The sequence below is a fragment of the Kogia breviceps genome, chromosome 1, assembly GCF_026419965.1.
Source record: "Kogia breviceps isolate mKogBre1 chromosome 1, mKogBre1 haplotype 1, whole genome shotgun sequence".
Taxonomy (NCBI): domain Eukaryota; kingdom Metazoa; phylum Chordata; class Mammalia; order Artiodactyla; family Physeteridae; genus Kogia; species Kogia breviceps.
Window position 1 is genome coordinate 154,260,023 of NC_081310.1, and position 19,926 is coordinate 154,279,948.

A 19,926-nucleotide genomic window follows, 5' to 3' on the forward strand; every position below is an offset into this window, starting at 1 on the left:
TTATTTTATATATAGTAGTGTGTATTTGTTAATCCCATACTCCTGATTTATCCCTCCCCCTCCCCTTTCCCCTTTGGTAGCCCTAAGTTTGTTTTCTATGTCTGTGAGTCTGTTTCTGTTTTGTAAATAAGTTGATTGGTATTATTTTTTTAGGTTCCACATATAAGTGATATCATATAGTATTTGTCTTTCTCTGTCTGGCTTACTTCACTTAGTGCGATTATCTCCAGGTCCATCCATGTTGCTACAAATGACAACATTTCATTCTTTTTTATGGCTGAGCAACATTCCTTTGTATATATACAACACATCTTCTTTATGATGGACATTTAGGCTGCTTCCATGTCTTGGCTATTGTGAATAGTGAGAGCCAATTTCTTAAAAACAGACTCAATGAGCCTGGCCTTATCCTCTGTCAATATTTTTCTCTTGAGAAACTTGGGGGAGGGAGGATGTGACTAGATAATTGTTCAAAGTACTGGCATCCTATCATCTCTCTCTGTAGATAGAATGTGGATGATACATAGATAGAATTTGCATAATCTAGCCTCCCTTCTAAAAGATGTATAGCCAGGCTTAGTTCAGATAGATCTGGATTTACATCTTGTCTGTGCTTACCTACTGGGCCTGGCGCTTTATCCCTCTAAGTCTCTGGGGTTTTTAATATCTAAAATGGGCCAATAATAATATCTGATGCATTGTCTTATGATGAGGATTCGATGGGAGAATTTGTGTGAAAATAGAAGAGCTGACACATAGTAAGCCTTCAGTGAGGTTTGCTGTGTAGACGGCTTACCCAGAGGGTGAGGGGTGAAGAAATGAACGGTCAGGAGCAGGCTCTGGAGCTCGTTGTGAGCTACAGGGTGACCAGGAGACTGCAGAATTTTAAAGATGGGGAGAATCTTAGGGTTCATCAGCAGTTTGCAAGCACTTTTCAATAGCGGAACCCTTTCTTCCAACAAAATCACGGACAGAAAGTCAAGAGATGAAGGTCATCAGTGAGGACCTGCTCCTGGTGAAGCAGGAGCACAGGTCTCAGAACCCCCAACCACCTCCTGTCCTGCCCCCACTTTACATCTTAGTAACCTGGGCCCGCGGAGGGGCAGTGAGCTGCTCAAGGTCTGATATACGTCTATTCTAATAGAGTCAAAACCTGGAAATAGGTCTTCTGACAAGCAGCCTAGAAAATCAGGCCCCGAATCTATTTTATTGACTTAGGACTGGAGCCGAGATCTAGCAGGGGCTGGTCCCACTTACAGTAGATGGCTCACTGACCCTGTCGTTGCCTCTTCAGCACTAAGCATGCGTGAAGGCAGGTGCGGTGGGACCTTCAGCCACCAGCAAACCCTACAGCAAATAAGACCTTCCAAAGCAAGGCAGCTATCTCCACCAACAGCTTCCCCTCCCTGCACCCACCCAGTGGCCTGTGAGCACCCCTGTTCAGACTTACCTCAAAGTGGTACTTCAGGAAATTGTAGGGTTTCCGGAAGTACTTCTCATCATCTCCATAGTAGAGGCGCTCACAGGTGGAATCGTACCGAAGCTCTCTCCATTCCCCGTTGTATACGGTCTCACACTGGCCCCCGTAATACCTGACATCGTATACGCTCTGAGCTTCTTTCTGGGTCAGGAAGTTATACCTAAATTGAAAAGGCAAGCAGCTTCTGGGAGAGAGCATTGGAAGAGCAGAGATAGCACAAAATATCCTCTGGACCATGATGTAGCTGGTGAGCTGAGCAGCATTTCTCAAACTCTGTTCTGTGGAACCCCAGATTTCCTTGAAGTACCTTAAGGGCCACTTTGGGCAACAAAGGGAGACTGAGTGGACTGGGCCTGGGCCCCCAGGTTCCCTTAGACCAGACCAGCCAGACAACTCCATTCAGCGTCTATAACAGTGCTCCGGGGCTTCCCTGGTGGCGCAGTGGTTGAGAGTCCGCCTGCCGTTGCAGGGGATACGGGTTCGTGCCCCGGTCCGGGAGGATCCTGCGTGCCGCGGAGCGGCTGGGCCCGTGAGCCGTGGCCGCTGAGCCTGCGCGTCTGGAGCGTGCTCTGCGAGCGGAGAGGCCACAGCAGTGAGAGGCCCGCGTACAGCAAAAAAAAAAAAAAAAAAAAAAAAAAAAAACAGTGCTCCCACATGGGAGGCACCTCTAAATATTTGTTGAGTAAATTGAATAAGAATATGCATGATTATCAAGAATCCGAGCACAGGAACCAGACAGTCTGGACCCGTTTCCTATCTCTGCCACATCTGGCTGTGTGACCTTGGGCAGATCATTTAACCTCTCTGTGCCTCAGTTTAATCATTTGTAAAAAGCAGCTAATACTACTGCCCTCACAGAGTTAAACAAGGAGTTAAAACAAGTAATGGAATCATAACAGTACTTAGCATATATGAAATGTTAAATAAATATCACTGTTGTTTTTGTTAGTATGATTTCAGAAAAGGTTTTGCTGCTAAAAAATAGGTTTGAAATATTGGGTGTAGTTCATAGTGCTAAGCTGAGGATCTAATCCTCAGAAAGGCCATAGCGTGGAGGAGGCACAGTGTGGAGGTCAGGGAGACGCCTGCTTAATTTCCAGCTCTGTCATTTACTAGCTGTGTGACTTTGGACACATTCTAGAAACTTCCTGAAGCTCATTTTCCTCATTTGAAGAACAGACATAGTAGAACTACCTCTCCTGGTTTTTGTGAAGTCTAAATGAGAGTATCAGAGTAAAACAGAAGTACAGTTGATAGTAATCCTTCTTTTCCCCTAGCCCAATACCTTTCCAGAAATATTGCCCATACTTCCCTCTCTGGGATATTTCAAATCTATCTGCCCAAGTTCTCTGTTTTAGGTCATGGATGGTGTAACCGTATTTAGGTAAAAATCATGTGAAACAGGTGAAAGTCTGCTTTAATTTCATACAAAGAGAAAGTTAACCGAACAAAATCATTGAAAGTTGGCTAAGAGTTATAAGACCTAACAATCTAAGCCTCATATGTTGTGGATAATAAAATGATAGCTTGTCTTTGCCTCTCAAACTCCTACTCAGCCTTTAAGACCCAACTCAAATGTTGCATCCTCTGTATTGCCTTCTTTGATTATCCTGGACAGACGATTATCATTCCTCTGTGTTCCCATGGCATTCAGTGATCGCCTCTGGCATAGCATTTGTCCTGTTCATTTATGTCCTCTGTGAAAGGGCACAAAGGCAGATGAGCAGGGGAAAAACTTTGAATAAAACCTACTTCAAAGGAATAAATGGATAATTGTAGAGCACCTGGCATATAGTAGAAATTCAATGTAAGTTCACTTCCTTCTTCTCTTCCTTTCTCCATCTCTTTCTTCACATTAGTGGAAGTGATGTAATAATAGCTATGATGAATTGAATACACACTATACCAGACATTTAGCATACATTAACTTTCAACCTCATGACAATTTTTCAAATGCAAAAATTGAAGCTCAGAAAAATTAAGTAACTTGCCTATAGTCATAGCTGGATTTTTTTCCTAGATTTTTTTTGACACTACAGTCTGGGTTCTTAGTCTTCACCCTGCAGTTTCTATCTGTCCCCCTGTGGAACATGCTTCTGCCTGTAGCTGATAAATACAGGCCCTCTAATGGGCCAAAGAAAAACTCTAAAGAACAATAAGCCCTAAGATTTTAATGTAACCTCTAACCATAAGTAAAGCCTATGTATATTTTTAAAATGTGATTGCAGAAGCCCCAGTGAAAATAAAGAGAGACATTCTACTTTTCGGAATTTAGAAATATTCACACATGGGTACAAAATTATGTATGTAAGAATGTTCATTGCAGCACTGTCTATAAGAGAAAAATGGAAAACAATCTAATTATCTTTCAATAGGAGGTAGTTAAATAAATTATATAGTTATACTATAGGAGAATTGGGAAATTTTATTTTATTTTTTACAAAGGGCCAGATAGTAAATACTTTAGGTCTTGGAGGCTACGTAGGTTTCTGTTGCAACTACTGAACTCTTCCACTGTAGGGCAGAAGCTGTGTTTCAATAAAACTTTATTTAAAAATAGACAGCAAGGGGCTTCCCTGGTGGCGCAGTGGTTGAGAATCCGCCTGCCGATGCAGGGGACACGGGTTCGTGCCCCGGTCCGGGAAGATCCCACATGCCGCAGAGCGGCTGGGCCCGTGAGCCATGGCCGCTGAGCCTGTGCGTCTGGAGCCTGCGCTCCGCAACGGGAGAGGCCACAACAGTGAGAGGCCCGTATACCAGAAAAAAAAAAAAAAATAATAGACAACAGGCTGAATTTGGTGTTCAGGCCATAGTCTGCTGACCCCTATTAGGAACACTATGCTGCCTAGAAAAAGACAATAGAAGATATGGGAGGAAAATCTTCAAAATATATTATTAAGTGAAAAAAGCAAGTTATGGACAATATGTACAGTCTGATCACATTTATGTAAAATACACTTATGTCTATAATGCACAATACACCTGATAGGCATATCTTCCATAGAGTGTATGTTGTCAATGCATTTTTACATGATTGCAAAATCATGTAACAGGGGTCAGCTCTAGGGAGGGAAGAGAGAGAGTGTGAGTGGGTGGGACCAGGTGAAGGATAGTGAAGGAAGAATTTCAGTTTTTACGTCAAATAGGCATTACTTCTGTAACAATAAATAAAAATTAAAAACTGAGAAATGCCTAAATTAGAAAAAAATAATATACCAGGAAAGGCCTCTGAGATCTTGAGATGAATGAAAAAGCCACCATAATGTCAGCTGCTGGGAGTGGAGGTGGGCCCATTCTACTGGTTTCAGTGTTAGGTGTGGCAAAGCACACGAATCAGCAAGTACATTTGAAATCTCCTGACTGAATCATATGAGAGCAGGGTCAGGGTCTGTGATATTTTTGTCAATAACGAGGGAATTGTTTTTCAAGTCAAAACCTCAATATTTCATGCTTGTACTCTGTTTATCCCACAGTCGCTTTCAAAATCAACAAGAATCCCCTTTTATTGGTGTTTAGAGGCTGAAATATGTTCTCCCAATATTTGTATGTTGAAGTCCTGACTCCCAAAACCTCAGAATTTGACTGTGTTTTGGTGATAGGATGCTTAAAGAGGTAATTAAGTTAAAATGAAATTATTAGGGAGGGCCCTAATCCAGTAGGACTGCTATTCTTCTAAGAAGAGGAAGTTAGGACACAGCCATGTACAGAGGGAAGACCATGTGATGACAAAGGGAGAAGACAGCCATTCACAAGCCAAGGAGAGAGGCCTCAGAAAAAGCAATCCTGCTGAAACCCGCATCTGAGACTTCTAGCCTCCTGAGAAAATAAATTTCTATTGCTTAAGCCACCTAGTTTGTGGCACTTCGTTATGGCAGTCCAAGAAAACTAATATTATTGGTCTAAAAGAAACAGGAATTTGATCATCTTTTCATACGTGTGTGTCTACATGCATTTACAGGATTCTGTCCTATCTTGTAGGTGGGCTGTGATCTGAAGATAATTAAACCACAATGAATGAGAGCTGCATTTCACAGCACCCACACCTGACCCAGAGTGGGCTGCCACGTGGCTGGGTCACTGTGTGATGAGTACTGTCTCTCTCTGTTTCCTCATCTGTAAAGGTCCAGTTGGTATATTGATTTGTTTCACTGCAATCAATACTCAGTGAGAGGCTGTTCTGGGGAAAGCTCTGACATAAGGGCTGAGGAGATGAAAAAGATGTATCAGAGCAGGCTCAGCCCTCAAAGAGTTTATACTCAAGTTAGGGGACAAGGCCCAAAGCAAAGTGTCAGGGAACTAACAATACCATGTGTCACTATGAGTGTGGTCCTGTGCTGGATGCTGGAGAAGCAGAAGATGACGAGGACCCCTTAGCCTGGGGAACAGATGTCTCTGCCCTGTTGGATAAGTCCTGGGAGAGCAGGACACACAGGGATGCTGGGAACAGTAGGAGGGGACTAAGCCAGCCTAGACAGTGTTGAGAGGAGGGGAGGGGGTGTCAAAAAGACCAGCTAGAGGAGGTGATGCGTAGGTGTCTTAGCTGGGCTGTCATAGCAGAGTACCATACCCAATACAATACGCAAGTCTGGATGACTCAAAGAATAGACATTTATGTTCTCTCAGTTCTGGAGGCTAGAAGTCTAAGAGAAAGGTGCCATCAGAGTTGGTTTCTGGCGAGGCCTCTCTTCCCAGGTTGCAGATGGCCACCTTTTCGCCATAGCCTCACATGACCCTTTCTCTGAGGTGAGAGAGAGCTCTCTGGTGTCTCTTCCTCTTCTTATAAGGACACCAGTCCTATTAGATTAGGGCCCCACCCTTATGAGCTCATTTGACCTTAATTACCTCTGTAAAGGCCCTATCTCTAAATATGATCATATTGGGGGTTAGGGCTTCAACATACAAGTTTTAGGGGGATACAATTCAGGGCACAACACTAGGTAAAAAGTTAACCAGTTAGGAATACAGGGAAGGACATTCCAGAAAGAAGGAACTAACTTTATGAAGTCAGAAGAAAAGAGTATGATGTGTGCAAGGGACTAAGCATGAACATAAGGTGCACAGGGAAGTAAAGTTAGAATTGAGGGTGATTGGATCTCAACAGATAAAGAAACTGGCCAGAGAGGTATAAGCCAGCAATAGCAAAGTGGAGATTCAAGCCCCGCCCCATCTCACCCTAAAGCCTTGGTTATGTCAGCAACCACAGTGCAAAGCAGAGTAAGAACAGGGCTACTGGAAAGTGCACTTGGACCAGAGAAATGCTGTCTTTTGGGGACATTGGAAGCCTTCATGGAAGGTGTAGCTTCTTTAAAGGGCCTTGGAAATGGAATTGGGGCAAGAGGAATGAGCAGTAGAGTGGGAAAGGGTGAAAGGAGGAAGCTTGGGCAGAGACATAAAGGGGAAAACATGAGCTATGTCCTGTAAAATTCAGATGTTGAAACTCTAACCCCTCATGTGGTGGTATTTGGAGGGAGACCTTTGGGAGACGCTTAGGTCATGAGAGTGGAGCCCTCAAGAATGGCATCAGTGCTCTTATCAAGGAGACCCCACAGAGCTCCCTAGCCCCTTCCACCATGTGAGGGCACAACGAGAAGTCTGCGGCCTGAAGGAACACCCTCACCTGACCAGGCTAACACCCTGATCTCAGACTACCAGCCTCAGAACTGTGAGAAATACATTTCTGTTGTTGATAAGCCACCCAGTGTGTGGTGTTTTTTTTGTTTGTTTTTTTGCGGTACGCGGGCCTCTCACTGTGGTGGCCTCTCCCATTGCGGAGCACAGGCTCCGGACGCGCAGGCCCAGCGGCCATGGCTCACGGGCCCAGCCGCTCCGCGGCATGTGGGATCCTCCCGGACCGGGGCACGAACCCGCGTCCCCTGCATTGGCAGGCAGACTCTCAACCACTGCGCCACCAGGGAAGCCCCAGTGTGTGGTATTTTGTTAGAGCAGCCCAGACGGACTAAGACACAGAGAGATGGTGAAGACGGCCTCACAGGATACACTCCAGAGAGATTTCCCCCCAAAGACCCTCTTCTTTCCCTGAAACTAATACTCATGATTGGAGAGAAATCATGCCCTGCCCGCCACAGCCAGCCGGCAGCAACTCACCCCGAGGTCACCCTCTCTGATCCTGGAATCGGGTCATACTGGCTGCAGTCATCTTCCAAGACCCCGACGTCTTCACAGTTGTCCTCATCAGAGCCATCCAGGCAGTCCTTGTCTCCATTACACACCAGGTGGCGTTTCAGGCAGCGACCTGAGGAGAGGCCGTGGATGCTTCTAGTGTCCGGGACTCCTCCCCCTCCCTCGTGACCTGCATCCATAGTCACCAAGTCTGTTCCACCTCTGAAATAGCCCTTTGATCCTCCCAGTCCTGTTCCATCCTCCTTCCATCCTCACTGCCTCTGCCCTCCCTCCAGCCTCCATGTCTCTTACCTGTGTAGCCCCCCAGCTCAGACCCTGCCCCAGGCTTTCTCTTCAGTCTCCACATTGCAGCCCCAGGGATCTTTCTAAAATTCCTGTCTGGCCATGTCATTCCTTGCTCTGCATCCTTCAGGACCTCCCCATTCCTCTGCTTCCAAATGCCACCATCTGGCCCCCGGTAACCTACCTGGCCCATCCCCTGCCTCTCTTCCCAAAGCATTCATTCTGGGCTATTGTGAGTCCCTAAATCTCTGCGTTTTTGCACATTCTGTCTCCTAGCAAAATCTTTTTCATTTTCTAAGTCTCAGCTCAAGTACCACTTTGAATCCTGCTCTGACTGCCCGAAGCAGATTTAGGCACCCCCTGCCAGAGTCCGTACATTGGACCCTGTACATACACCCATTACACTGGCTGTCACAGGACATTGTCATTGATTCCTTATAGGTCTATCTCCCAAAGAGACTAGGAGTACTCTGAGATCAGGCCCAAGAAATGTTCACCTCTCCATCCCCAGCAGGTAGCACATTGTCTGGCCATCATATGCACCCAATCAGCATTTACTCAATGAATGGATGGATGAGTGAATTGTACCTTTTCCACATCAACGGGTGTTCCAGCAAAGTTGCCTCAAATTTACTTGGGCTGCTGACTTGGCTTAAAATTCAGCTTCCTGGGTCCCATCCCAAACCCCAGAACAACAACTTCTAGGGGAAGGGCTCAGGAGCCTGCATTCTAACAAGCTCCTGGAGAACTGTTTTGCGTATTAAGTTTGACAGGCACAGCTGTTATCCTTCTGAGATGCTACTTACCTGTCTCCTTACACTGGAAATCCTGTCCACACTGTGCTTGCTTCACACAAGCTGTGGGACTGTGACAGCTGGCTTGGTCCCAGACAGTCCCACTGCAGATGGTTCCCCCGAACTTGTTTGGCTGCAGGAGGCTCCGGTATCTGTACTGAATCAGATTTGGAACCAGACACATTCATTGTCTATCAATCAACTGAGACTGGTGTGGGCAGGCCTCAGCTTAACATAAGGAATGACTGTCTAATGATTGAGAACTGCCTGCAAAGCTGTCTTTTGTGGGGATGAGTGATTATAAATGGCGGTGTTCAACCAGAGGTGGCACTGTCACCAGCTGGAGTATTGAGTAGGACCTCCAAACATCAAATGAGAGGTTTGGACTAGTTATTTCTAGGGTCTTCCTACTTGCTAGGAAGGACCTCTGTCTCCCCCTTCTGAAGCCAGTTAGTACCTATTCGTCTTTCAAGACTCACGGTTTACCTCCTCGGGAACAAACTTCCCTAACTCAGTAATATATTCTCAGTTCCCTATGTACCCTCCCTCCTAGCACTTGTCATATAAGGTTGTGATGATTGTCCACTTCTTTGTTTACCTTTCTCACTAGTTTAGGAACAATTTGCACATAGGGTTAGGGTCAGCAAAGGGAGGGCCACGTCTTATTTGGCTTCATATACTTGGCACTTGATCTATGGTCAGTTACATGGTAGTCACCTTTAAAAAGATGTTTATCACGTTTCCTTTGAAGAATTTCTTCTGGTCATGGCATTTCCTCTTTCCTTGTGGCATGTCTCCTGTGGTTCAGGTGGGGGTGACATCACCCCCTCAGTCACAGGACGTGTGGATGTGAACGAGGCAGGGCAACCAGAGTACCAATCATCTGCCAAGTTGCAATGATTGGTTCATGACTCAACCTTATGGCAATCATAGTCCTCTCTGGGAAGTTTCTTTCAGAACTATTGGAAAAGATAGTTTCTTTTTAGCTGAAGTTGCTGGGAATTGTGGGTATCAAGTGGTCATCTTGCCTACTCTAGAAAGAGCCCATCCAACAATTAGAGAAACAAAAAGAGCTCTGAAGACATCACGTGAGGCCCTGTGTCCAGTTCTGACTGCAGATGAATAAATACTTATTGAAGGAAGGAGAGAAAGAATTAAAAATGCATACCAGTCTTGGATTCAATGTTTTTATGACACTGTCTTTTCTAGGGTATACAGTGTTAGATACTAGCGTATCAGGAAGAAGCTGAACAGTAAGATATTCCAAGAAATTGCAGTTCCATCCCTGTCTTTAAGAAGCTTAGAGATGGTTGAGGAGATAAAAAATATAACAATATAAAACATGCTGTATGAAGAGCTTCACACGGAGTGTCAATCAGCACCATATTTTCTGCCGTCTCTTAGCCCACAGGCCCTAGCTTCAAAACTGTTAATAAGTAAATAGGAAGGCAATGATTTGAGAAGTAAGCGAATTGAGTTCCTGACCTGAATCTATGTATTACTTGCTGTGTAAAGTTATCAGTGCCTGGCACTTTCTGCCTCAGTTTCCAAATCTATAAAATGATGTAGTTGACTTAGTTGACCTTACTAATCACAATTACTAATGATTCCTTCACCTGTGTCCTATAGTTGAAAGAGCACAGGCATGCGATTAGACCAACTTAGGTCCCAATCCTGGATTTACTTACCAACTGCCCATGAGCAAGTCACTTAACTTTTCGGAGCGACCATTGTCTAGTATGTAAAATGGGTGTGATGACACCTCACCTCGAAAGAGTTTTGTGAGAACTAAGCGAGAGAAGTTCTGAGGACACACCTAGCCCTGTGCCTGGCATATCATTGGTGCTCCATAAATGGAAGTGGTTTCCACATCATTATCATTATCGGTGCAGCCTTTTCCAGATGCTTCCAGGGGTGAGTGGGAAGCTTCCCCTCCCTTTCCTCTTGCCCACTTCTGCCTACTTAACCACCTCTTAGCAAAGAGGCAGAGGTAGCAAAAAGAAGTGAGGATCCAACCTGCCCATTTGCCTTCCCTGACTTTCAGTTAATAACAGCAATAAACGATTTGTAAACTAGGTGAGAAGGGATTATAATTAGCGATCAGTGTAGGAATAGGAGGATATTTTCATTTTCTACCCACGCTCTTGCCCCACAATGCAGTAAATAAAAGAGAGCTCATCATACAAATGTATAGCCAATTCTCTTTCTCAACCTTGAAAACATTCATCAGTTAGAAGACCTGAAGTTACCATCACGGTGATGATGGTGATGGTAGCTACCAGTTATTGAGTGCTTGCTGTTGCCCAAACCCTTTACATTCTTTATGTCAGTTAATCCTCACAAGTCTAGGGGGTTAAGTACTGTTAATGATCCCATTTTAAGCTGGGTTAGAATTTCAGTTCTGCCACTTACGGTATATGTGTCACTGGGTAAATTACTTTAACGTCTCTACCCTCGGTTTTCTCATCTGTAAGATGAGAGAGATGAGAGTGTTCTGAAGATTAGTGATAACACAGGGAAAGACATCAGCATTCTGCGTGGTTCTGGGATGCGCTTAGTAATAATAGTTATCAACGTCGTCATCATCCTTGTAGCCAGCTGTTGGGCTACTCTGGAAGGATTATGACTGAGTGGGAATTGGATTAGGTGACCTCTAATATCACTTACTACTCTCCATATAGCTCCGGGAGAGGCAGGAGAGGCATATAGCTCAGGTTCACGGGCGTTTTGGAATCAGACTGACCAAGTTTTAAATCGAGGCTCTGCCACATTCTTACTGGGCAGACTAAGCAAAGGGATTGGGTGGTGTCTGTCACCTACTGTTGGCTGTGAAAGTCAAATAAGAGGAAGATTTATTTAAAGCATTAGCACAGTCCCTGGTATACAGAAATTATTTAATAATGGTGACTATATATTGTCATTATCATCCTTCCTGTGGTTTCTGTACTTGGAATGATGGTGCAGACGTGAGGTTCATTCCCACCCACTCCTTATTTTCTACGTTGTTATCAAATAATGAAGACATTGTGCTGCAGAAAGGTTGGTAAGGATACTTCCCTAGGGACTTCTCCGTGCCATTGCCCGTGGTTGGTCTCACTAAGACATAAGTTTCTTTTCTAGCTAGTAGAAAATGTTTCTTTCCAGAAATGCACGTCATTGATTGAGTGATCTTGAGAGGAAGAAAAATATTAATAGAAAGAAACTCAGATGGTCTTTCAGTTAAAAAATTAACAGAATTTAATTATTTTAAGGATTACTTGAAAGACACATGTCTTTTTGAGTCCCTAAGAAAGTAATAAACGTTGATTTAAACTGTAAGTCATTCACCTGTGCTATCTGCTATCTAAAGTGCAGCACAAGAGAAAAATGTAGCTTTAGGATGCTGTTTAAATGTATAATAGGTTGACTAAAGGCCATGCAAAGAAATTAAGTCCTAATCCTTGAAAGTTTTAAATGTTATCTTATTTGGAAAAAGGATCTTTGCAGACATCATTACTTTGGAGAAATTGCTCTGGATTATCCAGGAGGACCCTAAATGCCATCACAGTGTCCTTATAAGAGGAAAGGAGAGGGGGATTTCACATAGACACATAAAGGAGACACACAGAAGGGAAGGGGTGATGCAGAGATTGGAGCAAGGCAGCCACCAAAAGCTGGAAGGAGCAAAGAGCGGCTTCTCCCCTAGAGCTTCCAGAGAGAGCCTGGCCGTGCTGACACCTTGATCGCAGACTTCTGGTCTCCAGAACTCTGAGAGAATACATTTCTGTTGTTCTGAGCCAACCAGTTTTTGGCATTTGTTACAGCAGGCTCAGAAAACTAATCCAGGATGTCAAAGCAGAATGAGAATTGGGGGCCAGATATTTTTAAACTGGGACATCTAAGATTCTTTGGCATATCCTAGAGATGGGAGAGGCAAAATCATAAATTTTAGCCTTCAAAGTTGAATAAAGTAGCTCCAAATGGTGTTTATGCCAGTGTCATCAAAACTTCACAGGGCACTTTTGCATCTAACTGAGGAGGGGTCTGGAGGCAGGAGGACTATCAGCAGGGCTCTGTGAGAGTATCACTCAGGTGAGAGAAGAGCAGGGCTTGATTCAAGGCAGTGGGAGTGGGGGCTGAGAGGAGGGCACAGACAGGAAGTATAGAAACAGCTCACATTTATTGAACACTTACTTTGTGCCAGATGCCATGAAAAGCACTTTGCATGCATTTCTCACTTAACGCTCTCAATAACCCTATGGTGTAAGTACTGTTTCTACTCCCATTTATAGATCAGGAATCAGAGGCACAGAGAAGGTAAAATTTATGTCCAAAGTAACACAGCAGATAAGGTGCAAGCCAGAATCGAAACTGCAGAATCGAAGCTTAAAAACAGGCTTGACAGCAATAGGCTAATAGACAAGGTTCGGGCAGTGGTGTACCACGTCTGGGCAGCACCCACCCTGGGTGCATCCAGTGAAGGCATGTGTCGTCTGCAGAGATTTTAAAATACTAAGAAAACAGAATAGAAGTTAGTCTTCTTTCTATTGTCACCATGAGCCAGTGATTCTGAACAAAGACAGAATTGTAACACTCCTCCCTGACGGAGCCGAATGCTCTCAACATCCCCCTTATGCCACTGAGTTGAATGATCATCTTGGACCAATTAAAACCAGTTAGATGGGCAAGATAGATACACATCTGTTCATTGGGCATGTCAGCCTTTTCAGTGCATGAAAGTGAAATCCTCAGGAGCACCCTGTGTGACATGCTTTGGTTTATCTCAGTTCCTCATAGGTCATGGACAGCTTGGCATTTTGTTCCTAAGCCATTGGTCCCTCCAGATGACCCTCATCAGAAGGTAATACATAGGCCAGGACCCAGAGAGGCCAGTGGGGATCAGTGTGCCCATGTCTGGGGTGCCACTTTTCTGCATCTAAGCCGTAACATACACATCTTTTGCAGCCTCATCCAAATGCCTTACAAACAAAATCAGAAGAGGCAGAAATAAGTTCCACCAGCCACGTGCGTATGGCTTCTGAATACCCTTTTCTCCCCAGACCTCTAGATTTATAGACCTGACTGCTTATCTCCATTTGAATGCCTAGTACACAATTTAAATGTTAAATGCTCCAAAATTGGTCACAAATGTCTCACCTTTTTCTCCTGGCATGGAAAGCAATCTGTCCACTCTCCCCAGTTGCCCAGCTGGCAGGAAACAGCTGTGGGAGTAGAATTTTGAACAGCCCGACTGACTCTCCTAAAGAGAGAAGAGACCCCTTGCTTCAATTTTTAAATTTTTTGTCATGATCATTTTAATTTTTGTAATTATAAATTCAAAAAGGTCTTTTAACATGACAGTATCTTTTTTTTTTGCGGTATGCGGGCCTCTCATTGTTGTGGCCTCTCCCGTTGCGGAGCTGACGCGCAGGCTCAGCGGCTGTGGCTCACGGGCCCAGCCGCTCCGCGGCATGTGGGATCTTCCCGGGCCGGGGCACGAACCCGCGCCCCCTGCATCGGCAGGCAGACCCTCAACCACTGCGCCACCAGGGAAGCCCAACATGACAGTATCTTAATAATATGAAAACAGGTGCTGAATTTTTCTCCAGCTTTACTGAGGCATAATTGACAACAATCGTATGGTGTATTTAGGATGACCAACGTGATGGTTTGACATACATATACATTGTGACATGATTATCACAACCAAGGGAAACACATCCATCACCTCCCATAGTTGCCTTTTTTTTCTTTCTTTCTTTCTTTTTTTCTGGTGAGGTAAAAACACTTCAGATCTACTCTCCTAGCAAATTCCAAGTGTACGATACACTGTTACTAACTATAGTCACTATGCTGTGCATTAGAACCCCAGAACTTTTTCAGCTTATGACAGAAAGTTTATATCCTGTGACCAGCCTCGTTTGGGCTTTCAAACGAAAATTAAAATTTTGGAAAACATATTCACTACCATGAACTTGAGATCACTGTTAATATTAATAAATTTGACTTATTAATATGTTATAGTGAAATATGTGACTATTTTTAAGCTATGTACACTCAGAGAACCATTGTTTTCTAAATTTCCAATGTCTGATGTTATAAAAATCATGTATGGGTACCAGATACATTTAAAGGATACATAGATCAATGGGTTTCAATGTAACAGAGTACAAAAAATTCATTGATAGGCTTTCAGGTTCCAAGTGCAACTAACATTTAAGAAATGACTGCTTTTCAAGATTTGGTGTAGCATCAAAGAACATCCACAATTATCTGAGAAGACTATTAAAACACTCCTCAACTACATAATTTTTTTCAACTACATAACTGTATGAGGCTGGTATATAACAAAAGTTATATGGCCTAATGCTCTTTTCTACCCCAATATTGTGGTAAAATACATGTAACATAAAATTTACATTTTACCATAACCATTTTGAGGCTTACAGTTCAGTGGCATTAAGTACATTCATATTGTTGTGCAACCCTCATACTTAGGTACAGTAGAAGTTCTTTATGTATCTTTTCCATTTTGCCACAAATAATATTTAAGTAACATGTATTCAAAGATTGGGTTTTAATAAACTTTACAATTTTAACTATTTTCAGGACTTTTCTAAGTGAAACAATTTCTTTCCTGTGAGTTTGGTGTCAATGACTTGATTTGTATCAAGGCCACAGTAGTTTTAGCAGCCGTTACTTTTTTTTTCTTTTTAATTTAATTTTATTTATTTTTTTATATAGCAGGTTCTTATTAGTCATCCATTTTATACACATCAGTGTATACATGTCAATCCCAATCTCCCAATTCATCACACCTCCACCCCCTGCCCCCGCTGCTTTCCCCCCTTGGTGTCCATACGTTTGTTCTCTACATCTGCGTCTCTATTTCTGCCCTGCAAACCGGTTCATCTGTGCCATTTTCTAGGTTCCACATATATGCATTAATATATGATATTTGTTTTTCTCTTTCTGACTTACTTCACTCTGTATGACAGTCTCTAGATCCATCCACGTCTCAACAAATGACCCAATTTCGTTCCTTTTTATGGCTGAGTAATATTCCATTGTATATATATATACCACATCTTCTTTATCCATTCATCTGTCGATGGGCATTTAGGTTGCTTCCATGACGTGGCTATTGTAAATAGTGCTGCAGTGAACATTGGGGTGCATGTGTCTTTTTGAATTATGGTTTTTTCTGGGTATGTGCCCAGTGGTGGGATTGCTGGATCATATGGTAATTCTATTTTTAGTTTTTTTTTTTTTTTTTCTTTGGTACACGGGCCTCTCACTGCTGTGGCCTCTCCCATTGCGGAGCACAGGCTCCGGATGCGCAGGCTCAGTGGCCATTGTTCACGGACCCAGCCGCTCCACGGCATGTGGGATCTTCCTGGACTGGGGCACGAACTTGCGTCCCCTGCATCAGCAGGCAGACTCTCAACCACTGCGCCACCAGGGAAGCCCTATTTTTAGTTTTTTAAGGAACCTCCATACTGTTCTCCATAGTGGCTGTATCACTTTACATTCTCACCAACAATGCAAGAGGGTTCCCTTTTCTCCACACCCTCTCCAGCATTTGTTGTTTGTAGATTTTCTGATGATGCCCATTCTAACTAGTGTGAGGTGATACCTTATTGTAGTTTTGATTTGCATTTCTCTAATAATTAGTGATGTTGAGCAGCTTTTCATGTGCTTCTTGGCCATCTGTATGTCTTCTTTGGAGAAATGTCTATTTAGGTCTCTGCCCATTTTTGGATTGGGTTGTTTGTTTTTTTAACATTGAGCTGCATGAGCTGTTTATATATTTTGGAGATTAATCCATTGTCCGTTGATTCATCTGCAAATATTTTCTCCCATTCTGAGGGTTGTCTTTTCGTCTTGTTTATGGTTTCGCTTGCTGTGCAAAAGCTTGGAAGTTTCATTAGGTCCCATTTGTTTATTTTTGTTTTTATTTCCATTAGGAGGTGGATCAAAAAATATCTTTCTGTGATTTATGTCAAAGATGGTTCTTCCTATGTTTTCCTCTAAGAGTTTTATAGTGTCCGGTCTTACATTTAGGTCTCTAATCCATTTTGAGTTTATTTTTGTGTATGGTGTTAGGGAGTGTTCTAATTTCATTCTTTTACATGTAGCTGTCCAGTTTTCCCAGCACCACTTATTGAAGAGACTGTCTTTTCTTCATTGTATATCCTTGCCTCCTTTGTCATAGACTAGTTGACCATAGGTGTGTGGGTTTATCTCTGGGCTTTCTGTCTTGTTCCATTGATCTATGTTTCTGTTTTTGTGCCAGTACCATATTGTCTTGATTACTGTAGCTTTGTAGTATAGTCTGAAGTCAAGGAGTCTGATTCCTCCAGCTCCGTCTTTTTCCCACAGGACTGCTTTAGCTATTCGGGGTCTTTTGTGTCTCCATACAAATTTTAAGATTTTTTGTTCTAGTTCCATAAAAAGTGCCATTGGTAATTTCATAGGGATTTCACTGAATCTGTAGATTTCTTTGGGTAGTATAGTCATTTTCACAATATTGATTCTTCCAATCCAAGAACACAGTATATCTCTCCATCTGTTGGTATCATCTTTAATTTCTTTCATCAGTGTCTTATAGTTTTCTGCATACAGGTCTTTTGTCTCCCTAGATAGGTTTATTCCTAGGAATTTTATTCTTTTTGTTGCAGTGGTAAATGGGAGAGTTTCCTTAATTTCTGTTTCAGATTTTTCATCATTAGTGTATAGGAATGCAACAGATTTCTGTGCCTTAATTTTGTATCCTGCAACTTTACCAGATTCATTGATTAGCTCTAGTAGTTTTCTGGTGGCATCTTTAGGATTCTGTATGTATAGAATCATGTCATCTGCAAACAGTGACAGTTTTACTTCTTCTTTTCCAATTTGTATTCCTTTTATTTCTTTTTCTTCTCTGATTGCCGTGGCTAGGACTTCCAAAACTATGTTTAGTAATAGTGGTGAGAGTGGGTATCCTTGTCTCATTCCTGATATTAGAGGAAATGCTTTCAGTTTTTCACCATTGAGAATGATGTTTGCTGTGGGTTTGTAGTATATGGCCTTTATTATGTTGAGGTAGGTTCCCTCTATGCCCACTTTCTGGAGAGTTTTTATCATAAATAGGTGTTGAATTTTGTCAAAAGCTTTTTCTGCATCTATTGAGATGATCACATGGTTTTTATTTTTCAGTTTGTTAATATGGTGTATCACATTGATTGATTTGCATATATTGAAGAATCCTTGCATCCCTGGGATAAATCCCACTTGATCATGGTGTATGACCCTTTTAATGTGTTGTTGGGTTCTTTTTGCTAGTATTTGGTTGAGGATGTTTGCATCTATATTCATCAGTGATATTGGTCTTTTGTTTGTTTGTTTGTTTGTTTTTTGCGGTACACAGGCCTCTCACTGTTATGGCCTCTCCCATTGCGGAGCACAGGCTCTGGACACGCAGGCTCAGTGGCCACGGCTCATGAGCCCAGCCACTCCACGGCATGTGAGGTATTCCCAGACTGAGGCAGGAACCCATGTCCCCTGCACCAGCAGGAGGACTCTCAACCACTGCGCCACCAGGGAAGCCCTGTAATTTTCTTTTTTTGTAGTATCTTTGTCTGGTTTTGGTATCAGGGTGATGGTGGCCTCATAGAATGAGTTTTGGAGTGTTCCTTCCTCTGCAATTTTTTGGAAGAGTTTGAGAAGGATGGGTGTTAGCTCTTCTCTAAATGTTTGATAGAATTCACCTGTGAAGCCATCTGGTCCTGGACTTTTGTTTGTTGGAAGTTTTTTTTTTTTTTTTCTGCGGTATGCGGGCCTCTCACTGTTGTGGCCTCTCCCGTTGCTGCCTCTCCCATTGTGGAGTACAGGCTCTGGATGCACAGGCTCAGAGGCCATGGCTCACGGGCCTAGCTGCTCTGTGGCATGTGGGATCTTCCTGGACTGGGGAATGAACCCATGTCCCCTGCATCGGCAGGCGGACTCTCAACCACTGCGCCACCAGGGAAGCCCTGTTGGAAGATTTTTAATCACAATTTCAATTTCATTACTTGTGATTGGTCTGTTCATATTTTCTATTTCTTCCTGGTTCAGTCTTGGAAGGTTACACCTTTCTAAGAATTTGTCCATTTCTTCCAGGTTGTCCATTTTATTGGCATAGAGTTGCTTGCAGTAGTTCTCTTAGGATGCTTTGTATTTCTGCGGTGTCTGTTGTAACTTCTCCTTTTTCATTTCTAATTTTATTGATTTGAATCCTCTCCCTCTTTTTCTTGATGAGTCTGGCTAATGGTTTATCAATTTTGTTTCTCTTCTCAAAGAACCAACTTTTAGTTTTATTGATCTTTGCTATTGTTTCCTTTGTTTCTATTTCATTTATTTCTGCTCTGATCTTTATGATTTCTTTCCTTCTGCTAACTTTGGATTTTGTTTGTTCTTCTTTCTCTAGTTCCTTTAGGTGTAAGGTTAGATTGTTTATTTGAGATTTTTCTTGTTTCTTGAGGTAGGCTTGTATAGCTATAAACTTCCCTCTTAGAACTGCTTTTGCTGCATCCCATAGGTTTTGGAGCGTCATGTTTTCATTGTCATTTGTCTCTAGGTATTTTTTTATTTCCTCTTTGATTTCTTCAGTGATCTCTTGGTTATTTAGTAATGTATTGTTTAGCCTCCATGTGTTTGTGTTTTTACGTTTTTTTTCCCTGTAATTCGTTTCTAATCTCATAGCGTTGTGGTCAGAAAAGATGCTTGATATGATTTCAGTTTTCTTAAATTTACTGAGGCTTGATTTGTGACCCAAGATGTGATGTCTCCTGGAGAATATCCCATGCGCACTTGAGAAGAAAGTGTAATCTGCTGTTTTGGGGTGGAATGTCCTATAAATATCAATTAAATCTATCTGGTCTATTGTGTCATTTAAAGCCTCTGTTTCTTTATTTATTTTCATTTTGGATGATCTGTCCATTGGTATAAGTGAGGTGTTAAAGTCCCCGACTATTATTGTGTTACTGTCGATTTCCTCTTTTATAGCTGTGAGCAGTTGCCTTATGTATTGAGGTGCTCCTATGTTGGGTGCATATATATTTATAATTGTTGTATCTTCTTCTTGGATTGATCCCTTGATCATTATGTAGTGTCCTTCCTTGTCTCTTGTAACATTCTTTATTTTTTTTTTTTTTTATTTTTTTTTTTTTTGCGGTACGCGGGCCTCTCATTGTTGTGGCCTCTCCCTTTGCGGAGCACAGGCTCTGGACG

General features: G+C 42.7%; 1 protein-coding gene across 1 annotated transcript in view; it reads right to left on the reverse strand.

Moving 5' to 3' along the window:
* C8A (complement C8 alpha chain) overlaps nt 1–19,926 on the reverse strand; it is a 66,727-nt gene that overhangs the window by 34,031 nt on the left and 12,770 nt on the right. Inside the window, exons 2-5 of the mRNA XM_059052863.2 lie at nt 13,834–13,936; nt 8,710–8,854; nt 7,586–7,733; nt 1,451–1,640 (exon numbers count right to left, since the gene is read on the reverse strand). Of these exons, the coding sequence (XP_058908846.1) occupies nt 1,451–1,640; nt 7,586–7,733; nt 8,710–8,854; nt 13,834–13,936 (586 nt within the window). The remainder of the gene's footprint in view (nt 1–1,450; nt 1,641–7,585; nt 7,734–8,709; nt 8,855–13,833; nt 13,937–19,926) is intronic.